General features: G+C 33.4%; 1 protein-coding gene across 4 annotated transcripts in view; it reads right to left on the bottom strand.

Moving 5' to 3' along the window:
• The window catches only part of GALNT13 (polypeptide N-acetylgalactosaminyltransferase 13), a 540913-nt gene that overhangs the window by 314733 nt on the left and 199086 nt on the right, over positions 1-27094 (bottom strand). For all 4 annotated transcript variants that reach the window (XM_019456666.2, XM_019456651.2, XM_019456658.2 and 1 more), the window contains exon 4: positions 2655-2823. In XM_019456666.2, the coding sequence (XP_019312211.1) occupies positions 2655-2823 (169 nt within the window). The remainder of the gene's footprint in view (positions 1-2654; positions 2824-27094) is intronic.

Below are 27094 nucleotides of genomic sequence, written 5' to 3' on the forward strand. Positions count from 1 at the left end.
GATATGTACATACATTTTTCCAAAGGTGACATACAGATGGCCAACAGGTACCTGAAATATGTCTAATATAACTAATCAATGGAAACCAAACCTCAATGAGATATCACCTCACACCTGTCAGAATGGCTAATATCAAAAAGACAGGACAATAAGTGTTGACAAAATGTAGAAAAAAAAGAGTCTTGTGCACTATTGGTGGGAATATATATTGGTGGAGCCATTATCGAAGACAGTATGAAGTTTCCTTAAAATATTAAAATAGGAATAGCATATGATCCAGCAATTTCTTTTCTATTTACCCAAAGAAGACAGAAACACAAATTTGAAGTCACATATGCACCCTCCTTATGTTCACTGAAGGATTATTTGCAATAGCCAAGGTATGGAAATATCCCAAGTTTCCATCAATGGATAAATGAATAAAGAAGTGGTATATATATACAATGGAATACTCAGTCATTAAAAAGAATTAAATTTGGCCATTTGCAACAACATGGATGGACCTTAAGGGTATTATGCCAAGTAAAATAAGTCAAATAGAAAAAGAAATATACTGTATGATTTCACCTACAGATAGAATCTTAAAAACAAAAAAAAAAAATAAACTGATACAGAGAACAGATTGGTGGCTCCAAGAGGGGAGGAAGTTTGGGGGCTGGGAGAAATGGGTGAATTAGGTCAAGAGGTACATACTTCCAGTTATAAAATAAATAAGTCATATAAAATAAATAAATAATGTACAGCATGATGACTATAGTCAATAATACAATGTTGCATATTTGATAGGTGCTGAGAGAGTAAATCTGAAAAGTTTCTCATCACAAGAAAAAAGTTTGTGTGGTGATAGATGTTAACTCGACTTATTATGGTGATCATTACACAATATATACAAATATAAAATCACTATGTTGTACACCTGAAACAAATACAATCTTATGCATCAATTATATCTCAACTTAAAAAAAGAGGCTCATGGTGTTTAGAAATTCTTGTAATAAATATGTATCTAACCCCCACACACACACAAAATAAATAAATAAAAACAACCACAGTAAATATTGCATTTTGTGTAATATTTACAGTAATCCATTTGAATTTTCCATTTTAAAAAGTTGAATTGTTCTATATTTTAAGGTATAATTACTCAAGCACTTAATTTACTAAGTGATTCATAAAAGAAGAAATGCCATTGGCCACAAATATTTTAAATGATGCTCAATGAACATTTTCCTTCTCCTTTTTTTAAGCTGATGGCTCTGTACTAAGGCAGTTGTTACCTTAAGTATCCCAGATCTGATATAAAATTTATGTTCTGATAGTTGAAAATAAAGATTTCATAAAAATTTGAAATAGTGTTTAAGTGGTTTTCCTGAAAAGGTATCACCTTTATCCATTTTATTACAACATAGTATATAAAAGAAAGTGAGGAATGCACAATTATTATGGCATAAGCTTAGCATCTAAAATGTTTCAAAATTGTTTAGAAGAATAAACTTATTGTAGGTCTTTAAAAATACAAATGTGTCTATGTACAAATATGAAAATATAGACATAACTACCTATAAAATGCTATAGATCTTTGAAATGCACAAATGTAATTTTCACGTTTTAGTCATTTGTTAGAGACCAAAAATGTGCAAAATATGTACTTATTTATGAGGTTTTTTTTTGAGAGAGACAAAAGCATACAAGGATGTACAAAACCAGTACTTAGCTATCAAATGAAACTTCTGACAATCCAGCCCGACCATCTCAACAAGATTTGGTTACTTTGGTATTTTTTGAAGTAATTTAGAAAGGAAAAAAAAAAGAGATATGATAAATATGATAATATCACTATATTACTAATGTAATACAACCTATTATAGGTGGTAAACTTTATTTGCATTAACTGTTATTTTATTCTATATGGAGAAAGTCATTAGATGTCTAAAAGAACAACTTCTGTTTAAATAGAAATGTATTCTGCAACATATTTGTAAACTTGGAGATTTTCTAAAGCCTCAGGACCTATCTTTTCTAAGGACTATATTATTAGGATGATAATACTGCCACTAAATATTCTAATTTTTATTATATCCATTTAAAATTCATTCAACTATCTAGAGCATGACTTAGAGTTAATCACAAACAAGTTGAATTTTTCAACATCATTTTGCATGCAGTATTATTATTTCCAAGTGACTATTTCTTCCATGGCTGATAACTGAGCGTTCTAATTATAAAATAGTACCATAATTCGCTGGAATCCATAATAAATAATGTTAAAAGGTCAAAAAATCATACTGGCAATTGGCCATTTTTACACTGGAACAGCAAAGCCTATAATTTTCAAATACAAAGTATAAGACCTTTCTATACAGGCAACCACATAACCTATCAAAAATCCTGTTTACTCAGTATTTGGCAAGATAAAGAAAAAAAAAAGCATCTCACGAAGAGAAACCTGTTAGAGTTGTGTCTCCCACGATATCTTTGCAAGTAAAATATTCTGCTCTGCCGGAGAAGAAACTGGTTTATATTTCCCATCATATGCATGCACAATTCATCCCCGCTACAGCACAGGTATTCAAAAACAGAGCTCTAGAAGTTCTAAGCTACTGTGAGATATGGAGGTTACTAAAAATATGATTATATAACACATGTAAACTCACCCTTCTAATCTTACATCCGGTAGACTTCTGTTAAGGGCAATCAAATCACTGGCCATAAGGTTAAACTGATTGATTTTAAATAGTTCTTTCATTTTCTCCTGGTCATCTTTAGGAATCAGCACAGCCTTTCCCATTTCTCCCGGCCCTTCTTGGTTTCTCGAAATAACAGCTGTAAGACACACACAGGTACACACACACATACAAACACACAGATAATGAACTGAATAAATAAACTCATGTGTTAATTAGAGTCTGATGTCTATTATTTACACACTGGCTTAATAATACAATCATCAAGTCTTTATTGCTTACTTACAACCATATACTATACTAATGAAACAACATATTTTAATTCATTATCTCAGTGCTGCACGCTGTCTTTTAAATCTAGACATATTATAAGATCTGACTAATCATTAAGACTTGATAGTTAAGCAATACAAACCACCAAAATTTAAAACTTCTCTGTTATGGTTTTTAATATAAAATTATTAGAGAAGGGATGAACTTGGACACTAGGCAGACCAAACTGAACAAAATAAAAGAGAACTTTTGAAAATATACCAAGACAAATTTATGTTCACATCCATTTCAATGGTCTAATATCTGACATATCTACTGCCACTACATCTTTATAAAAGCAAGCAACATTGATAATCCTTCATCCCAAATGCAATTTGATTTCTCTGTCAAAGCATTTTCAAAAAATAAGAGAACTTTCACAGTGGTGACATATAATTTCAAATGCCAAGTTAGATTAAGACACAATGTGCTCCATAACTGGAACTTCACAAGATTCTGGGCTTGACTGTTTATGAAGAGAACTCAGGGGACACCTGGGAGCTCAGCAGGTTAATTGTCCGAATTCGGCTCAGGTCATGATCTCACGGTTTGTGAGTTCGAGCCCCCATGTTGGGCTCTGTGCTGACAGCTCGGAGACTGGAGCCTGCTTTGTGTTCTGTGTCTCCCTCTCTCTGTCCCTCCCCCATGTACACTCTGTCTCTTTATGTCTCTCAAAAATAAATCAATATTAAAAAGATTATTAAGAGAACTCAGGATCACACATACAGGCTAATGTTCTGGTCATATTTCGCAAGATATCACTACACTAATGTCCCTTCTTGCTCCAAAATGCATGCTTCAATGTGTGTGTGTGTGTGTGTGTGTGTGTGTGCGCGCGCGCTGCGCGCACGCGGATACATGTTTGTGTGTCTGTTTGCACACATATGTATGTATATAAATATGTAATAGAAAAAAGTTCCAGTCAATCCTAATATAACCTCAATTTACTCTTCATAAATGATGTTAAATTAAGTTAAAATGAAAGGAAGGCTGATCTTGACTCTTCCAATATGTTGCCATATTATAGTTTCTAACACCTTAATCTTACTGAAATTAGTTCCCACATTACTTAAAAGAGCAAATATTTGGACCCAGACTATCTTAAAAATTATAAAAACTATAAAGGATATAAAGCCTATAAAAATAATTTGTAAATTATAGCCTTTCATAAAAATATAATTCCAAAAAACAGAATAGGTTTGAAATCCAGAACATAAAGAAACATTTGACTTGACATTCATAGATATAGAACATCAAGCTGGATATTATTAGTACTAACATACAGTTGGGCCACCTAGTTTAATATTCTCTTTGAAAGGTTATCCTGACTTCGGAATGTCATGAGTCAGCCTATAAAAGACACTAGGTATCTCCAAGGACCTTCAGATAGGGGTACCAAGAAGGTGATAAGCCTGGAAATCCTCTTATATACGGAAAAATAGTAACAACTGGGAAAATTTTAAATGAAAAAGATCTATGCTTCAACCTCAAACTATTTAAAAAGCTGTCATTTAAAGAAAGTTTATAAAAAGCCTCATTCACTTAATGAAGCAAAAATAGAAATGATGGCAGGAATTTTATGAGGAAGCACATTTTATTCAATTTAAGAAATAAAGTTCTGGGGCGCCTGGGTGGCTCAGGCGGTTTAGCATCCAACTTTGACTCAGGTCATGATCTCATGGCTCATGAGTTCGAGCCCCACATCAGGCTCTGTGTTGACAGCTCAGAGCTTGGAGCCTGCTTTGGATTCTGTGTTTTCCTCTCTCTCTGCCCCTCGCCTACTCATGCTCTGTCTCTCTCTCCAAAATAAATAAACATTAAAAAAAATTAAAAATATATAAAAAAATAAAAACAGAGCAGAGAGCTCAAGGGAAAAACTGAGAAAAATAACATTAAAAGAATCGCTGTTCAAAATAATTTCATTAAATAAAATTTTGAAAATTCTTCAGAAAATAAAAAAGTGATTTAAAAATTTGAGGTTAAGAATTTCTAGAAATTAAGAAAGCAATTTACAGTTCTTTTAAATGTCCTCTATGTACTCCAACAAAGGTTTATTCCATTGCAGAAAAATGTACCAGGGTCAACATAATGCTCCACGTGTAGGAAGCTAGCAGGGTTAACATGTATTCTACGTGGAAAAGACATGGCACTCAGCTACATCTTAGAGCATGAAGATCAAGTTAAGACACACAAAGTATTTGGGTTTTGCAGTTTATTCAAAGGTGCAGCCATTTGCTTGGCTTAGCACTCTGAGGATGACAGTTTTGTCAATGGTAGTTAGAGTAAGTGTGATCATCTTATGGAATTATCATCAATAAAAACAAAATTGTCATAAAGAGTATCCTTATACCTAAAACCAGTTAGCAAGCACATATAATCATTTTCCTTAATTATCCTCATTTTCTTAGCGGAGAATAGAAACAACTTAATGTGTATCGGGTTAAATGTCTCCTCCCTAAAGTTAAACATTTTTCTATAATAGCCTCTAATGAATGCATAGTTGACATTTTATAAAATGTTTTTTTTTTCTTTTCCACGAGCAGACCTACTGGTGTGTTTCACCTCATTTAAACAAAAATAATGTTAAGTAATTACAATGTCGAACTAGCCTTTTTGTTTTTCTGGGTCTTACTTGGAAGAATGCATCTTGCTAGGAAAAAGAAAAACAATTTTTTCTTCAAATACTGTAAATAGGAAATGGGAAAGATTATGCGATTGAGTATGAGGCTGGTCTGCTGGTCTGCTTTAAAAAGCAACTCCTATTTTTCTTTTCTAACCTGTTAATCTTTCTCTTGTACATAGCTTAAAAAAAAAGCCACCTACAACCTGACAATATCATGTTCCCCACAGCCAACCTTAAAAAAAAAATCATTGAAGTATTTATTTGACTTTACTGCTCTAACAGGCAAACGTAATACAAAAGGCAACAAAATCTAAATTATGATTTCATGATTGTTAGTCTGAACATGAATGGAAATAACCCAATTCCAAAGCTGGTTTGGACTAGAAAAATAATATGTTGTGCTATAAGTTATTTTATTCCTAATTATATGGTGAAGACATTAAAAGGTAATAATTAACATCATTCAAAATGACATTGTAAAGCTTGCAGAAATATAAAAGTAGAATCATTACATATATGTGTGTATATATGTGTGTGTGTATATATATATGCATCTTATTTTTTAACATAGTACATACTGCAAAGATTTCAAGGTGATTCACTTTAATCTTAGAATTTGTATTGATAAAGAGGATAACCAAAATTTAAAAATATAAATATAAACAAACCAACTGATAAATTTACCAAAAGGAACACTATATATTAATCTCATTGTTGGTTAGGTAAATTGTATTATGGATATTTTTTTTTCAATTGTAGAAATGTCCCATTAACAATGAGCATTGTTTATTTGAAAAAAGAGAGATAAGACAATCTACTTTTTTTCTAAAAAAAAAAAAAAAATTCCCAAGTAAGAAAATATTTAAGTTGATTTTAGACTAATTACTTTATTCTGTTAAAGAACACAGTAATATATGATGTATATTGGTAAAAGCATAATATTGAACCAAAATATAATGTTATTCCATGTTCCACACTCTCCAGAAAATTATTTCAAATTGTATTTCTATACTCAAATTTACTCAATTTGTTAATTTTTGTATTTTTGCCTTTAAAAGCTTTCTTTTGGGGAACAGTGTAGTTTTTCTCTCACTGTTATCACTACCAATTTGTCAACTGTACTCAATTTAAAACCCTGCTTTTTAGTCTCTCCCATCTTAGAATATTTATACTCCATTGCCAATAAAGCATTTCCTCTAAGACAATGCTTTTTGTCTTGTCAATCATAAATGTGTTTGGGTGGAGTCAGAGAGCAGAATATCAAACCAGCACTGGGACCACAAACCATTTTGCCCTCCACTCAGGGTTCCCTGGGCCATGCTCTTGTGCCACTCTAAAGACCTTGCATTTGTCAAGGGTAATTCTTATTTAGGAACAAGGAACTTATATCTACTTACTTAGGCTCATTTCCATTAGAAATAATAAATTCATATTCTTCAAATATGAATATTATATATTGATATTATAACATACAGCTTAATATATATTAAACAACCAAATTCATTCTAATTAATGTATAAATTAATGGCAATTTACTTACTATCTCTTTGAAAAAGAATTACATACAACTTTTATAAATCTGACACATCTCACAGTAACATTTTATTTTTGTTTCTTATATTAGCCATATGTGGTGTTCTGATTTGTGTCCATTACATTTCAGTAACTAGATGTTTATGAACCAAGAAAGTTGTAAAAAGCTAGCTCTAACGGGATCAAGTCCAACAGACGGAACTACTGTGTTCTAGGAGGGTGCCTCTGTTAGATATTAATAAGGTAGTATTTTCACCAGCTAGCTAAATGAGAGATCATCTAAAGAACCAAGGGAACACTGATTCCAAATGTTCACTTATTTTTAAATTAAAAAAAAAAAAAACAATAAAAGATAACAAAAGAAAGAAGAAAGATGATAGATATAGACAAAGACTAGAGTTAGAGACAGACAGAGGGAGGTAGGTGGGCACTATGTAAAAGCAATGAAACCACTGCTTGGATGATTCACTTTAATCTATGCAGAAACATACTTCTATATTTAAAATAGAATCATTCATGCACACTAAAATTTATCATTCATTTGTCATTATCTTTATTATTTATGATTATTTTTATCATGTGAACCGCAATTGTGGGAATCTTTCTAAATAAGCATGTGAACCCATACATTTTCTATTGGCTTCAAAATATGCCATAGCTTGGCTATACAATGATTTATTTAACAGATACTTTTTCATTGAACATTTATGTTGCTTCTATAATTTCTATTATAAACCATGACTCAATTAATATTTTTTCCCTAGGCATACATCCTTATAGATCTGTCTGAAAACTTATTTTGAAAAGGTGGCAGGAATTTAATGAAGAAATTACATATTAACCATGCTATATAGGAATTATTCTTTTTATCGTCTCCGACTTTCCATATATACCTTTGGCCAGGAACTTCCTTCTGTATCTGATGACCAAAATAGTCCCTGTTCATCAGTTCAAACGTTAAGGAAAGATAATTGTTCTCTCCTCTATGATTGTATAGCACTTTTACTTTATCCCATTATCCTTTTATAAAACTACATTACCACTACTTGTTTATATGTTATGGCAGAGAGTCTAACTATTGAGCCCATTTTCTCTCCTGCCTGGACACACATTCCCCAGTCTCTCCTGCAGTTAAATGTGGCATTGTAACTGAGGATTGAAATGATATGAGTTAAATCCAAGTGTAGTGTATAAAAACTTCCCATGTGTGATTCTCCATGTTTTCTCTCTCGCTATAGCAATTCTGGAAGCCAGAATTGTAGAAACAGCAGGGCCATCACAGGAAGGCAGTAACATGGGTATGTGAATCACCACTTGGAGGACCACCACTGACTCATCAGGTATATATGTTGCATAATTTATATTTAAAAAATCAACTCTATTTTGTAAAAATGTTGGGATTCTGGACCTATTTGATAGTGTTATTTTTATTAATGCATTTTGTTCTTTCCCTTTTATTCTATGAGGACTCATCAATGCATTCTGTTTCAACTCAATGCCTGGTACCTTTCATTCAATCAGTGAGTAATTTGAAAAAGGTAGAAGAAAATTTTGAGACAATTTAGTTCTGTGGAAAAACTGATGAACAAAGTAATTAAAATACAGGTTTTCCCCATCTCAGAGATGCACAAAAGTTTCCATTATGGTATCTGAAAAATGTAAAACTTCTAGTTCATTTTTTATATTAAAATTTAGTCTTCACTAGTGTTTAGTACTTGGGTTGTATAATTTATACAATATAAATAAATTTCTATTCATTAGTACAAGCTCAAAAATTTCTGATAGTTGCACACAATTAAAATGTATGAAGCCTATGTCTTTAAGGGGTTTTAATTATATCACCAGTGAGATCCTAAGCAGATAAAGAAACCACCATTTAAATAAAGTGAACGTTTGATTAATTTATTTTCAATCCCCAATGGTAACTTTTAATAATAGTTTGTATAACTATTACAAATGATTCTCAATAGTAACTCAATACAAAGTATGGTTGTTTAAATATCAGCAGCTCTGAGCCTTAAAATCAGGGACCAGAGGTGCCTGAGTAGTTCAGTCAGTTAAGCGACCAGCTCTTGATTTAGGCTCAGGTCATGATCTTATGATTCATGTGATTGAACCCCATGTGGAGCTCTGTATTGGGCTCTGTGCTGCAGCAAGCAGCCTGCTTGGGATTCTCTCTCCCTCTCTTCTACCCCTCCCCTCCTCACAGGTGTGTGTGCTCCCTCTCTCTCTTTCAAAGTAAAATAAATAAACTTAAAAAAAAATCATGGACCGTTACTCTGCCTCTCTCATCCACAATTTCCTCTCCTATAGAATATTTAAATAACTTCACGGTTTTATTTGAATTAATGCTATATGCCAATGCACATAAGTACTACAGTGGACGCCCATAGCATACCTTCCTATAATGTTCTATACAAGAAAATGAAGCAGAGCTTATAAATTATGCCTCAAGAAGTCTTTTAAAAATATATATATCCTAAGGAAGGCTATATATTTCCAAAGTTTTACCTACATAGATGATTAAATTAATATTATGTGTTTGTACATGCAGGTGAAAACAAATCTATATTCTCTCTCTCTCTCTGTATATATGTACAGGTATATATGTATACACATACACCATAAATACTATAAACTGTGTTATATACAAATAAAACTATGCAGTAATGAAAAAAATTTTGTGCAAAAATATTCAGTGGTATGAAAGATGTTCATATTATTTGAGAAGATGTTCATACTGTTCATATTAAATGAGAAATGAGGAGGGGAGCCTGGGTGGCTCATTCGGTTAAGTGTCCTACTCTTGATTTCAGCTCAAATCATGATCTCACCAGTTTGTCAGTTTGACCCCACATCTGGCTCTGTGCTCACAGTACAGAGCCTGCTTGATATTCTGTCTCTCTCTCTCTCTCTCTCTCTCTCTCTCTCTCTCTCTCTCTCTCTTCTCTCTCTCTCTCTCTCTCTCCCTTTCCCTCTCTTTCCTGCTTGTGCTCTGTCTCAAAACAAATAAACTTTAAAAATGAGAAAAGAGGATCATGAAGCAATGCTACATAATAACTCATTTCTATAAAAAAGTTAAGTCATATGATATATATGCACATGTCACCAGTGAAAATTAGCAGTGGTTCATCCCAGGAGCTTTTACATTATTTCTTTAGCATTATCTGTATTTTCTAAATCAGTTCATCACCTCATAAGGTGATTTCAGTCACATATGAATCACAAATCTGTCTTCAGTGAAGACAGACATAACTTGCTATGACATGACAGGTACAAAGGAAAGTCAGTAGATATTGGGGGCATGAAAACAGAGGGATCCGTGTTGGGCAGAGTTCCTGAAGGAAGGAAAGTTTCTCAATGTAGATAAGATGACATACAGGTAGAACATCGCCCATAAGGAATTATGTTTTTTTCTAGCAAGAAAGTTCTTCACAGGAAGTTTACTATGATTTATAGATAAGGAAAGCATTTAGTAGTTGAGCAAGGACAAGTAGCAATGTTCTTGGTTTCTTTTTAGGAAGAAGTAAACTCCTATATTAGCATCAAATGTTTTACTTTTTTTTTTTTTTTTCACAGTCATCCTTACAAAACATTGTACGCATCTATTAAGCCAATTCTACTCTTACATACAGTAAGAAGTTGTTTGGCACATGTTAGTCATAAATGTTTCCTGGAAACAACTGGCCCAGCGTTTAGTGTTCAGTGTTCACTAAGGTAATAAAATAATGCTGAAATATGAAATTATTTCCTTCTACATTAAGAATGAGCTTCCTCATTAAAAGTATTTAAAAGGCTCTCATCTTGCAATGGCTCTAGTAATAGCCTTAGTTTCAGCTTTAAGTAGGAAATCCTATCTTCCAACCTCTGCCTACAGTAACAGCAACAACAAAAAAAATTCTTTGGAAACAAAAGTATCAATTTGGGCTGTCGGCTGCTTTGGGTAGACTTTGTAAAGGCACATTTTAAGTGGAACAATGATCATTGTAATTTATTTATTATTATTATTATTATTATTATTATTATTATTATTTTCTTTTAATTGAGAGAGAGTGAGAATGGGGTGAGGGCCAGAAGGGGAGAGAGAGAGAATCCTAAGCAGGCTCCATTCTGTGCATGCTCCCACAACCTGGGATCATGACCTGAGCCAAAATCAAGAGTCAGATGTTCCACTGACTGAGCCACCCAGGTGACCTAACAATGGTCATTTTAAGAAGCCCCTGACATAGCTCAACATTCAGGATAAATTAAGATACACAGTGATAAGATACACAGTGATAAACTCTTGGCAGTTGATATACCATCACACATATGATTCATCAAATTTACAAAAATATACCTACTTTACCCACCCACCTCCTACCCAGCATGAAGGGAGAGATAGCTTGAAGTAGGGATCTACACTAACCTGTGAGCAGTAGCTGACAGGTTGGGCTGCTGGTTAAGAGATTTAAAGGAACCTGATTGGAAAGTTGATGACAAGAAGTTCTGGTAAAGTATATGAGTGGTCCCCATAAAAAGAGAACAGAATATTGATATTTCTGTACCATGTAATCTTCCAGCCAAGGCTTTCAATACAGAGGAGCCTCTCAATAATCAGACATACAAAATTATCTGTCCTGTAGCTGTCAGTGCCTGTTTTCACTTAATCCAAGTATTTATTCAATTGAAAAGATACTTAATAGGCCAGGATAACAATAACACAAGGGAATACTATGCTGAGGTTTGACACCATGAACTTCTCACTACAGTTCATACGGTATGGCCACCCAGCTAACCAATAGCAGAAGACAAGGCAAAGCCATTTATGTGGCACATTCCTGACTAACTGATATGAGATTGATTCTACCAGACCCCTTACATCACTATGAGGAAAAATGTTTTTTTTGTTTGTTTGTTTTTGTTTTTTGTAGGAACAGACATATCTGGAATGTCTTCTCTGGTCACAGTTCTGTCAGCACCACAACTTGTAGGCATTTAAAACCCTTATTTTCACTGGATTTTGACGTAATCTCACCTCAGACAAGGGGAAGTAATTTGTAACAAAAGAAATATGTCCATGGGCTCACCCAAAACCCATTGGTCTCACCAACTAGAAGCAGCTGACCTGATAGAATGGAATAATCTGCTAAAGACTGCTATAGCATCTTTTGAGAGACAAAATCTTGTGGATTTGGGATGATGTCTGACTGGATGTTATAGACCTTACACCAGTATCAAATGTATGATGTCATCTCTCCTACAGACAGAATGCACTAAGGAACTAAGAAAGAAAGTTAGAGTGGCCTCTTTCAGCAAATAACTACTTGAAAGGATATTTACTTTCTATCTCTGTAACTTCAGGCTTTATAGGTAGAAAGAAGTGCACTAGTTTCCATGGAAGAAATGCTTCCACTAGACAACACAATTTCTGTTAAACTGGAAGTTGAGTATGCCCCCTGGCCATCATAAGATCCTCAAGCTGTTAAATTTATAGGCAGAGAATGGGACTACAATAATGGTTGAGGTGACTGATGTCATTTAACAATAGGAAATCAGATCGCTACCACACAATTGAGGCAAGAAAAACTATTTCTGGAACCTAGAAGTTTCTGTAGATTGCCTCACTTCTGTAATAGGCTGGGTAACAGAATAATGAAGCAACCCAATCAAGGCAGAACTAATCAAAGGCTCATACCACAGGATCATATCACCAGGTAAAGAATACTACAGACTAGTCACTGACAGAGCTTAGAATTCAACTTGAATGAGTGTAGCTAAAAGAATATATAATTGTTGGGGCACTAATGTGGCTCAGTGTTAAGTGTCCAACTCATGATTTCAAGATTTGTGAGTTCAAACCCCACATTGGGCTCTGCCTTGGCAACATGGAGCCAGCTTGGGATTCTCTCTTTCCCTCTCTGTCCCTCCCTTGTTTGGGCTTTCTATCTCTCTAAAAATAAATAAACATTAAATAAATTAAAAAAAAGAATTTATAATTGTCATTGAAGTTCTCATGAGTAGCTATGTAAATCATGAGACTATGGAAGTTATATTTTATGTCAATTAAAAATTTCTTGGGGCAACTGGGTGGCTCAGTTTGTTAAGCGTCCAACTCTTGATTGCGCCTTAGGTCATGATCTCATCGTTCATTAGATAGAGCCCCATGTTGGGTTTTATGTTGAAAGCATGGAGCCTCTTTGGTCTTCTCTCTCCACTTCTTTCTCTCTGCCCCTCCCTGTTCTCTCTCTCTCAAAATAAATAAACATTAAAAAAAAAGAATTTCTTTCCCTACTTTTTTTGTAGATTATCTTCTGTAAAGAGCACTGAGGTTTGCTAACATTTTAGAATTTGTTTGGGAATATGACTAATCTGCCATCAAATCATGAGCATATGTTGGTGATGGGATTTATGTATCTCTTGCATTAGAGACACATATTTTTCATCTGGAAAAGAGAAGATGCTGAAAATAAAGACAAGTGGAATGCAGGAAATTTTCAATTTGTTCCTGCAGATCCACACTCCACTCTCTTTCTCAAACTAGACCTGAGGAGGCTGACCTGTATGGACTACATCTGGCCAGTGGGAGGAACCGGTAAGAGTTTGGAGAGTAGCACAAAAATAGAGTCAAGGTATTTATTCCCTTGGTTCTTCCTTGGATAGTAGCCATCAGCTCTGTCTCCTAACCAAAGGCCACAGTCTCTGTAAAGTTGCCCTCTGCAAAGAGGTATTTTTTTTATGAATTCCTATAATTCCTTTCTCCCTTTCCATTTAAGGTCTAGGAATAGTGATGAGATGACATAACCTCTGATTTCTAGCCCAGTATACAAACAACCATTCCTTGTTGCTTTATCTAAACTCTGTTGACTCCTTCATAAATGGTTCTTGTATTATACTTTCCATGGCTACTTGCTTCAAGTGTGCCATCTGTTTCCCACTGCTAAAAATTTTTGGAACGTTATGGGAGAGCTGTAGTGGATTTCCCACTTACATAATAAAGTTTACAGTTAAAGCACCCTAACAAGCACTTAACCCATCACTTTCTCTGGATTCAATTTTACTTTTCAATTTAACTCTCTAATATGACTTCCTAAAGGTCTTCAACATTTTGGGGGGCTATATTCTTCAACCAATTAAAAGTATATGAGCATGTATCTGTAATATATTATGTTTATTTATTGATGATTAATATAGATATTAAAACAAACCAAAAATAGAAAATTTAAAGTAGGGTAAAAAATAAAGAACAATTCTAATATTTTCTTTTCCCACCCAAAGGAAGTATCTTAGGCATCCTTGGGGTGCATTTGGTACATTTTGAAAACGCTGTCAATAAATTGATCATAACATGCATTTCTTCTTGTCTCAAGACATTTTACTCAAAAATTGCTGTTTGTTGACATGGTTGGTTGGTTGGCTGTTATGTAGATACTATTTCATTTTTGGTATTCACCACCTGATGCCAAGCATGGGGTTGACCTTCTTACTTGACTATACTTAATGGTACAATATCAAGAAAAAGAGAAAGTTAATGTATAGGATTTTTTAGGACAAAACTATAAATTAGATTCAAGTCATAGACCTGCTTTTCTGCCTTTCCTGATAATACCCTTGTCACATTTCATGGAATAAAGTATGTTAAGGTACTATATACATGTGTATATTCTGATGTGGTGTCATAGGAAGGGTTGGGTTGGGCAGAATACAAAAACTGGAAAAGGAAGTTTAGAATGGTGTGGCACATAGAGTGGAATCATAAAAGTACAATTTGCTGTTTTATTCTAAATACTAACAGAATGTATTCTTTGAAGTCAGGTTAAATTACTGCCAGTTTCTATGGATACTAAAAACATCATGAAGTTAATGAAGGTTTTTAAGGTTTACATTTCTGAATGATCAGATGTAACCCTAAAAGAAAGCTTGCATATTTCATCAGTAAACTTATAAAAATGAAATTATGTCAGGTCTTCAATGTAGCCGACAAGTAATGGACCTAAATGGTTACTTGATTTTTAAATCAGATCGTCTTCAGAAGCTCCAGCAATAATTTCAAGCCATCAAAATAATTAATAAAATTTGCTACAAGGGGCACCATCATATGAAGTGTAATATTTTGATAATTATTTTTTCATAGAGAAAATTTCTACTGGAAGACGAAAAAAGTCCAGTGTTCTACCCAACCTAAAAGCTAACCTCAGCCATCACATATCTAATCACTACCTGCCTCCTACTGCCACCCCTTATGTTTGTGTTTTCGGCATTCCAACATTTTATTGGCCATCTGTATAAACCAGCTGCTGATCTTTGTATTTATTCACAATTACAAATCTTATTGCTTAGTATTAACTTATACTAAGTTTTGAATTTTCTACTGCCTCTGGACATTTTCTGTTAGTTACTAATAAAAGCAACCAGGATATTAATATTGTACTATAATAAAGGATGGCTTTATGTAAGAGTCAAAAATGTTAAACAGAATGTCCTGGCTGAATAATGTAAATATGCCATTAAAGTTTCAGAAATCCATCATATACTACTTTTACCATTTTTAAAGTATCCAAATATTCCAGGAACTCAACCATTCAAAATACCCAAGACCTAAGTCAATACTCATTTTCATAAGTATTTGCTGCCTGTGCCAAAGAAATATGATAATTCTAAAATTTAAATTTTTTCATAAAAATCAAAATATCAACCAATATGTTTTATGTTTACATGAACATAATATTTCATAAAATTCATCAGAACTACATTAAATATTATCAAATATACCCTGGCTTTTATTATATAAACCTTGTATTTTTTAAAGGAAATTTTGGTTACATTACAAGGTCAAAAGCGTATTGTAGATGTTTATTCACCTACACAAGCTACAGATTAAATTAGTGAACCAATATAAAATAACAGGCTGAGGATAAACAATAACCTCCTCCTTCTTCTTTCTTTATAGTTTCCTCTTAAAATCTTTAACATTCTACCTGACTATATATAATAAGTATACATATTGTAATATATATATGCTTATATTTATGGAAAAAATTATATAAACATACAAATGCACACATACACACATATATGGATATATACAGATTTTTGTGGTAATATTTAAAATATCATTTTGATACTACTTTTTTCTTTCATATTTGATTATTTCATCTTCACTTTTTCATAAATACATACAAAAGTATTTACTTTTCATCATATATGCATTGTTAATTTAAATCCTGTACTACTTAAAACTTATCACGATTAACATTTTTTGATGGAGATTATACACTTGAACTTAATTTTCAAGGTAACTATGAAATTTTTGAGGAATTTTTCCCATGAACCTGTTTTAATCTGAAGAAAAAAGCAGTTTACTCTGGCATAATTGCCTGCCAATGTTCAGTAATAGATCCAGTTTTCTATAAGAATAAGTAGTTGAAGTCATTTTAAGAAACAGATTTAAAATCTCTTTATATTAGGGGTTTTGTCATCCAATAAGTAATTCCATTGCAATTTATGGCTAATAGCTCTTTATTCATACTACTGGGAAGGGACAACTCATTTACTATCTATCATTATGTTGTTATATTTTCACAGTTATATTTACTCTCTTGCATCACTGAACTAATTTGAATTATTTCCTTTCTTATTTCATAGCACACAGAGGTAAAAAGACTCTAGTAATTTCAGAATGAGTTTTTTTTTTTTAAGTGCAGCTATAAGGTGAGTGTTCTTTTAGAAGTGGCCTTTAAGCTTGCTTATTGATCAAATTTTAGTTCATCTTCCATTGTAGCACATAAAAAAAAAAAAAAGACAAAGATTTCACTACCCCTTAGATATTATTTCCTTCCAGCTCTATTTATTCACTCTGGCCTCCTTTTTCTTATGTACTGTCCTATTTCATGAGCTCTCCAACAAGAGACCAGTTGACGAAAAGACTGAATCTGGACAGATGCATGTCCATATTGACTTGCATTCATCCAAACGCACATTCCTGCATATCTTATAAAATAATAGACTCACAATATCTCAAAATTGGAAATTTAGGTTTTTTTGCCTGATTGCACAAAAAGTGTTCTGAATAGAGAATTGCTTAGAGCCAGAGTACCTCTCTTTACATTAACTATTTACAAAATAAAGTCGAGTTTAGTGTAAGTCAGTCTTGCAAATCATCCACGATCTTAACAAGTTTCTGATAATTTAAAGAGTAAGCATATGTGTTTCAGGAAAAATAGACTGTTGGGAGAATAGCAAAGTAGAGTAATGCAGTAAAGTTCCTTTTCATATTAAGTATCACATTAAACTAAACAGAATCACACAATAGTAGCAACTTGCCTATTAACTGACATAATTTGTTTATTCAGTGAAAAGAAATCAGGGATCCTCAGCTTGAGATGTGGAAGAAGGTACATTATCTCTCTTGTAACAAAGCATCTGAAACCATTATGTAAAGCCATTCTGCTCATATGAAAAGATGCTCCTAAGATTTTTAAAGCAAGCTATACATGGAGGTCCAAGGCAAAATTAAAAGTTCAATTTTCACTATAATTATTTAGGGAAACTCCATTCCTATTTGTCATCTGTTAATCACATGGACTAGCAAAAAAGGAAGTGGAAAAAATGGAACCAAACTTTGTCAAATTTAATTGTGCAAGGTTCAATGTGATACACTCCTCAAAGAATACAACTCAGAAATTCTAGATCAATAAAAAAATTTTCATCTTAGAGTTCTTCCATTGCTTCTCATTTTCTCCTTGGCTAATGTAAATTATTGCCATCTTCTCTTTGTCCTGTCAGATGCCAATTCCTTATAAGGGCATTTTGTAGCCTTTTTTCCTACCTGAAGATTATCTAATTCATGAAGATTTTGTTTATCAAGTTGGGGACAGTATTCATGCAACAATTTCCAATTCTATTTTCATGTATATTACATGTTTAGTTATAATTGTTCAGATGTAATTGAATGTTTAACTTATAAAAGTGTTGGATATGATGTAATTGTCTCTTCAGGTTAATTTCAATTCAACAAGTGTTTATTGACTTCTATATGCTAGGCTTTATTTGGGATACTTGGCATATATCAATAGAGAAAAATATTCCTACCCTAGTGCTTCTTACATCTTTTAATATACATTCCTCAGTTCTGCTTCAACCACCAACAATTTCCATTTCCTTCTATGTTATCTGTTCTTATTAGTACCACTAATAATAGGCACTGTTCTAAGTGTGTTATATATGTAAATTCATGTAATCTGCATAACAAATATATGGGGCGGGCACTATTTCTCATCATCCCAATTTTATGGAAGAGGAAACACAAAAATACAGAAAGCTTAAATAACTTCCATGCTTGCCCAGTTAACAGGTGAAGCCCTGATCAAACACAGGCAGTATAACCTCAGATTTTGTGCTATTTACCTATATGTACATGTATTTGTCCAAAATCTCTCCTGAAAAGTTTATGTACCATTTCTTTTAATGTGGTTACTTTAATTACCTGTTCAGTAGTAATCCAAAACTCAGTTCACAATCTCTGATCTAGCTGTAATTATGCTGTATATTTAAAGTCAATTTAAAGGCATCAAATTCTACTGAATAAGTCTCAGAGCACAGTAATCTGTTTCTTAACCAATTTAACTTAATTTCATGGTTACTGATTTAAAATTTTCCTCTTTAATACTGAACTGACCATTGTTCATATTAATTCAGAATTCATATCTGTTAAAAATAATTAAATTTTCCCTGCAAGTGAGGATATATTGTATTAAGAGAATAATGTATATATTTTACTAGTCCTTAATGCCATGACTTTTCTGGGCTGTGACAAAGCATAGGCAGTCTACATTTCCAAATATTTTGTCCTGGAAAAAATGATTCTAATAATCATATAATTATTTCTGCAGGAAATATAAAGTACTTAGATAGTGACCTTATTTGCATATTGTTCATTAGACACAGACCTATAACAAACTACAAAAGAGGAAATTTTACTACATCAGATTAAGTAAATCAATTTAATACATAATGACAAAGATACCTGGTTCTTATTCTGGATCCATCGTTCCAGCCTGTAAGCATATTCCTCCTGCCTAGAAACCTGCAAATGGTGGATATGTCTTTTTTTTTTCTTTTTTATCACATCCATATAATTATTAGATATATAGCTTCCTTATTTTGCATATAAATGAGATTTCCCTCCTCTGGATGATTAAATATATCTTAAGATAATTAAGGGGTTCTAGCTATGCCCATCTTCAAGTAAAAGAGAGAGAGAAATAGAGAAGGAAATCCAGATATGTTACTAATTTTAAGGTTAATTCTTGGCCCTCAGTGTTAAGATATATTTTTCTTTTTTTTCAATTTTTTTTAACATTTATTCATTTTTCAGAGACAGAGAGAGACAGAGGAGACAGTGGAGGAGAGGCAGAGAGAGAGAAAGACACAGAATTCCAAGTAGGCTCCAGGCCCCAAGCTGTCAGCATAGAGCCCAATGTGGGGCTCGAACTCACAGACCGTAAGATTATGACCTGAGCCACAGTCGGATGTTCAACTGACTGAGCCACCCAGGCACCCTAAGATACATTTTTCAAAACTAACATCAGTGATGTATTATTTAAATATATAATACACTCATTGCATGTGTGCAGTTCAATTTTTGACAAATGTATATACCCTTTAGCCACTATTCCAATCAAAACGCAAAGAATATCCATTATTCTCAAAGTCCCCATGTTTGCTTCCAGTCACACAACTGCTCAGACTTGCTCATATGTCTTCTGTCACTACAGTGTAGATTTGTTTTTATAGCATTTGTATAAATAAAATGATATAGTATGTAGCTCTTTGTGTCTGACTTCTTCCCTTAGCATATTAAGATTCATCTGTATTATTGAATACATCAGTAGTCATTTCTCTTGAGTAAACACCTAGAAATGAAATTGCTGGATTGTATGATGTATATTTTTAACTTTATAAGAAATTGCAAAGCTTCCTCTAAATCACATTCTTACCAGCTCCAGTTCCTCCACATCCTTGCTATTACTAGATACTGTTATCCGTTCTGATTTGGTCCTAAAAATTAGTAGGTAGTGACATCTCATTGTAGCTTTTTTTTGAGGGTAAAAATATTTTAATAGTTTTATTTTGATTTATACATTGTAAGTATTTAGACTAATGCTATAGTGTCTATCTTTGTCATCTTGACTGTCTGACCAATGTTCAGAGGTGAACTTATACTGAGGCACTGTAGGGGCATTAACAGACAAACAATTCTCTTCAATCCCCTGTATTGTTCTAGAGAGGACTTTATAGAAATATACCTTATGTCAACATGGCAGAAATTGTTTCTCTAGGCTGATATCATAGAGGTTGTCCGAGGTATCTCTGTATGTCAGTTAATCATGGTCCCATTTCTAATTGTTTCGATCTCAGAAGTTTCTGTGAATGTCCCTTCTATTTCCCATGGTCCTTACTTATAACAAGAGATCTTTCTTGCAGAGATATATCAATATACTGATATGCATTTCTTTTCTGATATACTTGCTTTCTTTATGTAGGTCCAAGTTTTTGACATGTTATCCCACTCCTTTAAAAGAATTTCTTTCAAATTTCTTAGGATACATGTCTGCAAGCAATAAATTTCCTCAATTACTGTTTGGGAAATGTTTCTTTCTCTTCCATTATTGAATGACAATTTCTTTCAATATAGAATTCTACATTGAGAGTGGTTTGTTTTGTTTTTGTTTTTTGGTTTTTTTTTAATATTCTATTTGACTCCACTCTCTCCTTGTTTGCATGGTTTCTGATGAGCAGCTGGCTCTAATTATGGTCATTCCTCTGTAGATAAGGTTACCCCACTCTGGCTGCCTTCAAGATTATTATTTGTCTTCAGTTTTCTGCAATTTCAATATGAAATTCCTACATCTGTGTTTTTGATATTTATCTTATTTGTGTTTTCTGAACTTCTGGGATCTGTGATTTGAGGGAATAAATCATATGTCTTCAAATATTTCATCTACTCATTTTCTCTTCTCCTTCTGTTATTCCAATTATATAAATGTTGTGCTTTTTACTTTGTCTCATAGTCTTGGGTGTTTTGTTTTGTTTTGTTTCCCTTCTCCAATCTTTTTTCTCTTTGCATTTCAGTTTGGGTAATTTCTGCTACCTTATGTTCAAGTTTGCTGTTTCTTTCCTTGGTTAAGTCTGCTGTGAGTACACTGAATGTATTCTTCATTTCTATTACTATGTTTTTAATATGTAATATTTCTTTTGAATTTTTTCTCATAGTTTTCATATCTCTACTGACATTATCAATCTGGTGGTGCATGTTGCCTACCTTTTCCATTAGATTCTATAATGTATTATCTTAATTATTTTAAATTCCACATCTGATACTTTCAACATCTGAACCATATCTGAATCGGGTTCTGATGATAACTTTGTTGCTTCAGATTATGTTTTATATTGCTTTTTGGCAAGGCTTATCAAATTATACAAATTTTTTCCTGAAGGCAAATTTGTATATGACAATAGATACTGAGGTATAGAAGTCTTTACTGTAAGAATTTTTGAGAATCTGGCTAAGAGTTGGTTTATTTGATGTTTACTCTATTCCATTAAAGTTATATATATTAACGTAACTTAGACGTAATGTAATTTATCCTTGTTAAGATTATTTTGGACAAATGTTGACAGCATATAATTACCACCAAATCAAAATATAGACTACTTCCTGATCAATAAGTTTGATTGTGCTCATTTGCAGACAATCAGCTCCTCACATTTCCAGCCCCTGATAGTCATTGTAACTGTCTTATGTTCCTATAATTTTTTTTTCTTTCCTAGAATTTCATATTAATAGAATCTCACATCATTCAGGTTTCTGTGTTTTTTGTGTGTCTTTCTTCTTTCACTTAATGTGATGTTTTGAGATTCAGCCATGTTCTTCTGTGCATCAATTTGTTCCCTTTTTATTAAGTAGTATTTCTCAGTAAATATGTACCCAAATTTGTTTAATCTATTCACCAGTAAATGGAAATTTGCTTCCAGTTGTTGCATGCTACAAATAGAGCAGCTCTAAACATTTGTGCAGAGATCTTTGTGTGGAGATAAATATATATATATATATATATATATATATATATATATATATATATATATATATAAAATCATTAAACATGAAAGAATTAGATTGGGGAAGCATAAGGTAAATATAGGACTGAATTCATAAGAAACTACCAAACTGTTTTCCAAAGTGTTTGTATCTTTTCCATCTCTACAACAATTAATAAGATTTCTAGTTGCTCTTCATTTTAACCAGAGCTTGGTATTTTCAGTCTTTAGGCTTTAGCCATCCTAGTAGATGTATGTTCTTCTTTTGGATTTAATTTGCATTTCCTTAATGCTATAACAATGAGCATCTGTTTATATGCATATCTGTTATCACATTATCTTCTTTGGTGAAGTGTCTAGTCAAATTTTTTGCCCATTTGTTTTATTTGGGTAGTTTATTATCTCATTATGGTTATAAGAGTTCTTTATACATTCTGGATAAAATCTATTATAAGCTATATGTTTTGCAAATGTTTTCTGCCACTTTGTGGCATTTTCTTCTTTTGAAAAACAGAACTTAAAATTTTTATGAAGCCCAACTTATCACTGTCTTTTTCCTTTTATGATTTGCTCGTTTGTGTCCTGCCTGATCGATACTTACCTACCCTACGACACTGAAATTTCTCCTATATTTTCTTCTATATGGATAGTCAATTGTTTAGCACCACTTGTTGGAAAGACAATTCTATCTCTACTATATTTCCTTGCCAAGGTTGTTTAAAAATCAATTGACCAATAATTGTCTAAAACAATTAACAGTAATAGCGTACTGGGCTATATAGCATATAGACAAGTGAAATGAGTGAAAGAAATGTCTGTCATAAGGCTTAGGATGGGGAGAATTAGTAAACTCTGTTAAAAATTACCTATACTATATGTGAAGCAATAGAACATCATTTTGTAGTATATTTAGATTAGTTTAAAATGTATATATGATTAGAGATGTCAACAACTCTCTTTCAATAACTGGTAGATCTAGCAGGCTGAAAATCAGTAAGGATATAGATGACCTGAACCTGAAATCACTAGAATATAGAATCCAATGAATCAATTTGATCTAATTAATATTTATAGAATACTCCACCTAATGACAGCAGACTACACATTTTCTCAATCACATGGCAGACTCCACAGGATACACCACATTTGGAGACACAGAATGCACCATAAAAATTTTAAAATAATAAAAAGCATATGAAGTATGTTTTCAAGCCACAATGGAATTACACTGGAAACCAAGATGTATGAAATCTATATGTGGAAATTTATAAAACTTTGATGAAACAAATCAGACATAAAGGAATAGGAGATATTCTATGTCCATGAATCGGAAGACTCAATACTGGTAAAAATCAATTATTCCCAACTTAATCTATAAACTCAAAACAATCAAAACTCAAATAACATACATTCTACATTTGCAATCTTTCCTATTTATTCCTTTCCAATTGTATAGTTAATTCACTTTGTTTGATGATCTACTCAGCAGGCAACTATCGATTGTTTCCTGTTGGACAAGCACATATTAGAAAGGAAATGATGAAATTCATTAGAGGTAACTCTCCTGATGGAAGTTCCTACACTTTGCCACCTACAAGATGGATCATTTATCACTTCCAATGGTCAGGATCACTTGATTTTTTTAGTATCAAGTGGTAGGCTTGCCACATTAGTTTTGTACATTGACGGGGAAAGTCAGGGGTGAATGGGCTTTAGGGACTAGCAGAGGCTCCAATAGTATCCACCTTGGTTTGTCACTTTTGGTTTCCTTACCTCATCAATTAACCAAGAATACCCTAGCTAATTTTCAGAAGTTCATTCTAGAGCTGTATTATACAATATGATAGCCACTGGGCACATGTGGGTTTTTTAATTTGAATTAATTGAAATAAAATAAGGGCGCCTGGGTGGCGCAGTCGGTTAAGCGTCCGACTTCAGCCAGGTCACGATCTTGCGGTCCGTGAGTCCGTGAGTTCGAGCCCCGCGTCAGGCTCTGGGCTGATGGCTCGGAGCCTGGAGCCTGTTTCCAATTCTGTGTCTCCCTCTATCTCTGCCCCTCCCCCGCTCATGCTGTGTCTCTCTCTGTCCCAAAAATAAATAAAAAACGTTGAAAAAAAAAAAATTAAAAAAAAAAAAAGAAATAAAATAAAAATTTAGTCCCTCAGTTGCTATAGCCATATTTCAAGTACTCAAGATTCACATGGAGCTAGAGGCTACTGTATTGGACAGTAAGAATTTTAAAACATTTCCATTACTGAAAAAAGTGCTATGAAACAGTACTTTCTAGATTCTCTATACTGGTCAAAATGGGCTTTTGTTATCCTGTCAAAGTTCTGAATAAATGTTAAAAAATCCCAGTTTGGGGGGTACCTGGCTGGCTCAGTCGGTTGAGCATCCAACTCTTGATGTTGGCTCAGGTCATGATCCTAGACTCCATGCTGAACGTGGAGCCAGGTTAAGATTCATTCATTCATTCATTCTCTCTCTCTCTCCCCACTCACGTTCTCTCTCTCTCTCTCTCTCTCTGCCTCTCTGCCTCTGTCTCTCTCTATATATACATACATATATATACATACATATATACATATATGTATGTATATATTTATAATCTCCCAGTTTTGCTAAGATCCTTAATTTCTTTTTAATTTTCTTAAAGTTTATTTATTTTTGAGAGAGAGAGAGAGAGAGAGAGAGAAAGAACAAATGGGGGAGGGGCAGAGTGAGAAGGAGACACAGAATCTGAATCAGGCTCCAGGCTCTGAATTGTCAGCACAGAGCCTGACATGGGGCTTGAACTCCTGAACCATGAGATCATGACCTGAGCTGAAGTCAGACACTTAACTGACTGAGCTACCCAGGTGCCCCTAAGATCCTTAATTTCTCAGCAAAGGTCTAATTCTGAAGAAACTTTCACAAGCTAATGGTTATTAGGCATATTTCATGAAATTTGGAGCACTGCATTATGTGATGAAGGAAGGGTCTCCATGGAATGATTAATAAAGGTTCACATTTCAGAATATTTCTGGAGAGGTGCGCCTGGGTGGCTCAGTCGGTTAAGTGTCTGACTTCGGCTCAGGTCATGATCTCACAGTTTGTGAGTTGGAGTCCCACATCCAGCTCAGAGCCTGCAGCCTGCCTTGGACTCTGTGTCTCCCTCTCTCTCTACTCCCCCACTCATCTCTGTCTCTCTCAGAAAGAAATATTTCTGGAGAGATATTTAAATAATTGGATGTTGTTAATGAACGGTGTATATTATCTTCCATGTTAGGTTTATCAAGATAAATACAGAAACAAGCCTTTTATTAACTCTGATTTATTTACAGCATTTTCTTCTAAGGGGGATCTGTTGCTGGATAGAAAATTAACTTTTCATCCCTCCTACCATCATAGCACATCATTCACCTATAATAGTATTTCTCATATTTTGCATCATTCCAAACGTTTTGTGTTATTGTTTGCTTTTATTTATGTGTCTGTCTCATCCACTAGGTTATGAACTACAAGGAAAAGCCACAGGAGAATACCAAAGCCTATACCAGATTTCCCCATAAAGCCTAGTATATAATGCTTTGTGTGGAGTGAGCACTCAATAAAACTTCACTGAAACAATAACCTGACATTAATTTGAAAAAAGAAAATTGTGTAATATGGCAAACTCTTGTGAAAATAAAATCTTCTTAGTGTTGCAAGAAAACAGGATATGATCTGCTGTGTGCTTTGAGGCTTTAAAAATGATTAATTAATTAATTTATTTACTTTCTTATTTATGCATTTATTTTGAAGATATGGGATATTTCTTCCCCAAATACTTCGTGTCACATTGGCTAGGTTTCCTTGATTCTCTGATTCAGTTGGTTCTCATACTAAGCTATGTCCTGCAATTTAATCTTTATCATTAATAAAAGTACTACTTTAACCTACAACTGCTAACATTTTGTCCTATATTTCAATTTTTAGAACTCATTTAGGGAAGAGGGTTGCTACTGATTGGTATTTCTCACGGTCCTTGCCACCAAGGACTTCATAACTGTGCTACTAATTTTGGATTTATCCTGGAGACAATAAGAGGTTATTAATAGTATTTGAACCACATGGTGTAAATACAGTATTTTATAACTAATCAGTAGTGGCATAGGGAATGTTTGTTTATGATGAAAATTAGAAGCAAGAGTATCAGTTAAGAAAATATTATAAAAGATGACAAACACTTCTGCATATACAAGTCCCTGAATCTGTATATACAAGAGATAAGAAGGCTTTGAGAACCAGTTCAGTGTTGAGACTTTTTCTGTTATTTTTAACTGAGTTTGAGATTACTATAAACCATTTCAATGTCACTGCCCATAACCAGTTGAAAAGATGGCAAGTGTCTTATGAAACTCTGGTTCACTGCAAGAATATTTGTCTCTTTTCTCCACTCTACTAATTATGCTAGCTCGATATGTTCCAAAACCAGAAGTCAGAAGGCAAGTGGGCATGTACCTAACTAACACCAGGAACAGGAGCAGGGGGCTAGGGGTGAGAGGAATGAAAACACTATCTGGAACCTGTGATTTGATTTTCTTTGAATATGCTATATAAATTCCACTGGAAGACTTGAAATTCTATTTTGATTTGCTTGTCCAAAGCAAATAAATAGTTTAATAAAAGAGATATCTTAAGAATAAACAGAATTCTTCCTTACTATATATACACTAATAATACATAGAATAGATTATCTGTTCTTATAGTTGAAAGAAACTTCAAGTTATTATGTTATCTAGCACCATGCTAAGAAGAAGACATCATCAGCCATGCTTTATAGATATTGTACCTAGAGAGAATAAAACCAATTATTTTAATCTACATACTTTGTGGTTTGTAG

The sequence above is a fragment of the Panthera pardus genome, unplaced genomic scaffold (genome assembly GCF_024362965.1).
Source record: "Panthera pardus isolate Hobbes unplaced genomic scaffold, ASM2436296v1 HiC_scaffold_10, whole genome shotgun sequence".
Lineage (NCBI taxonomy): Eukaryota > Metazoa > Chordata > Mammalia > Carnivora > Felidae > Panthera > Panthera pardus.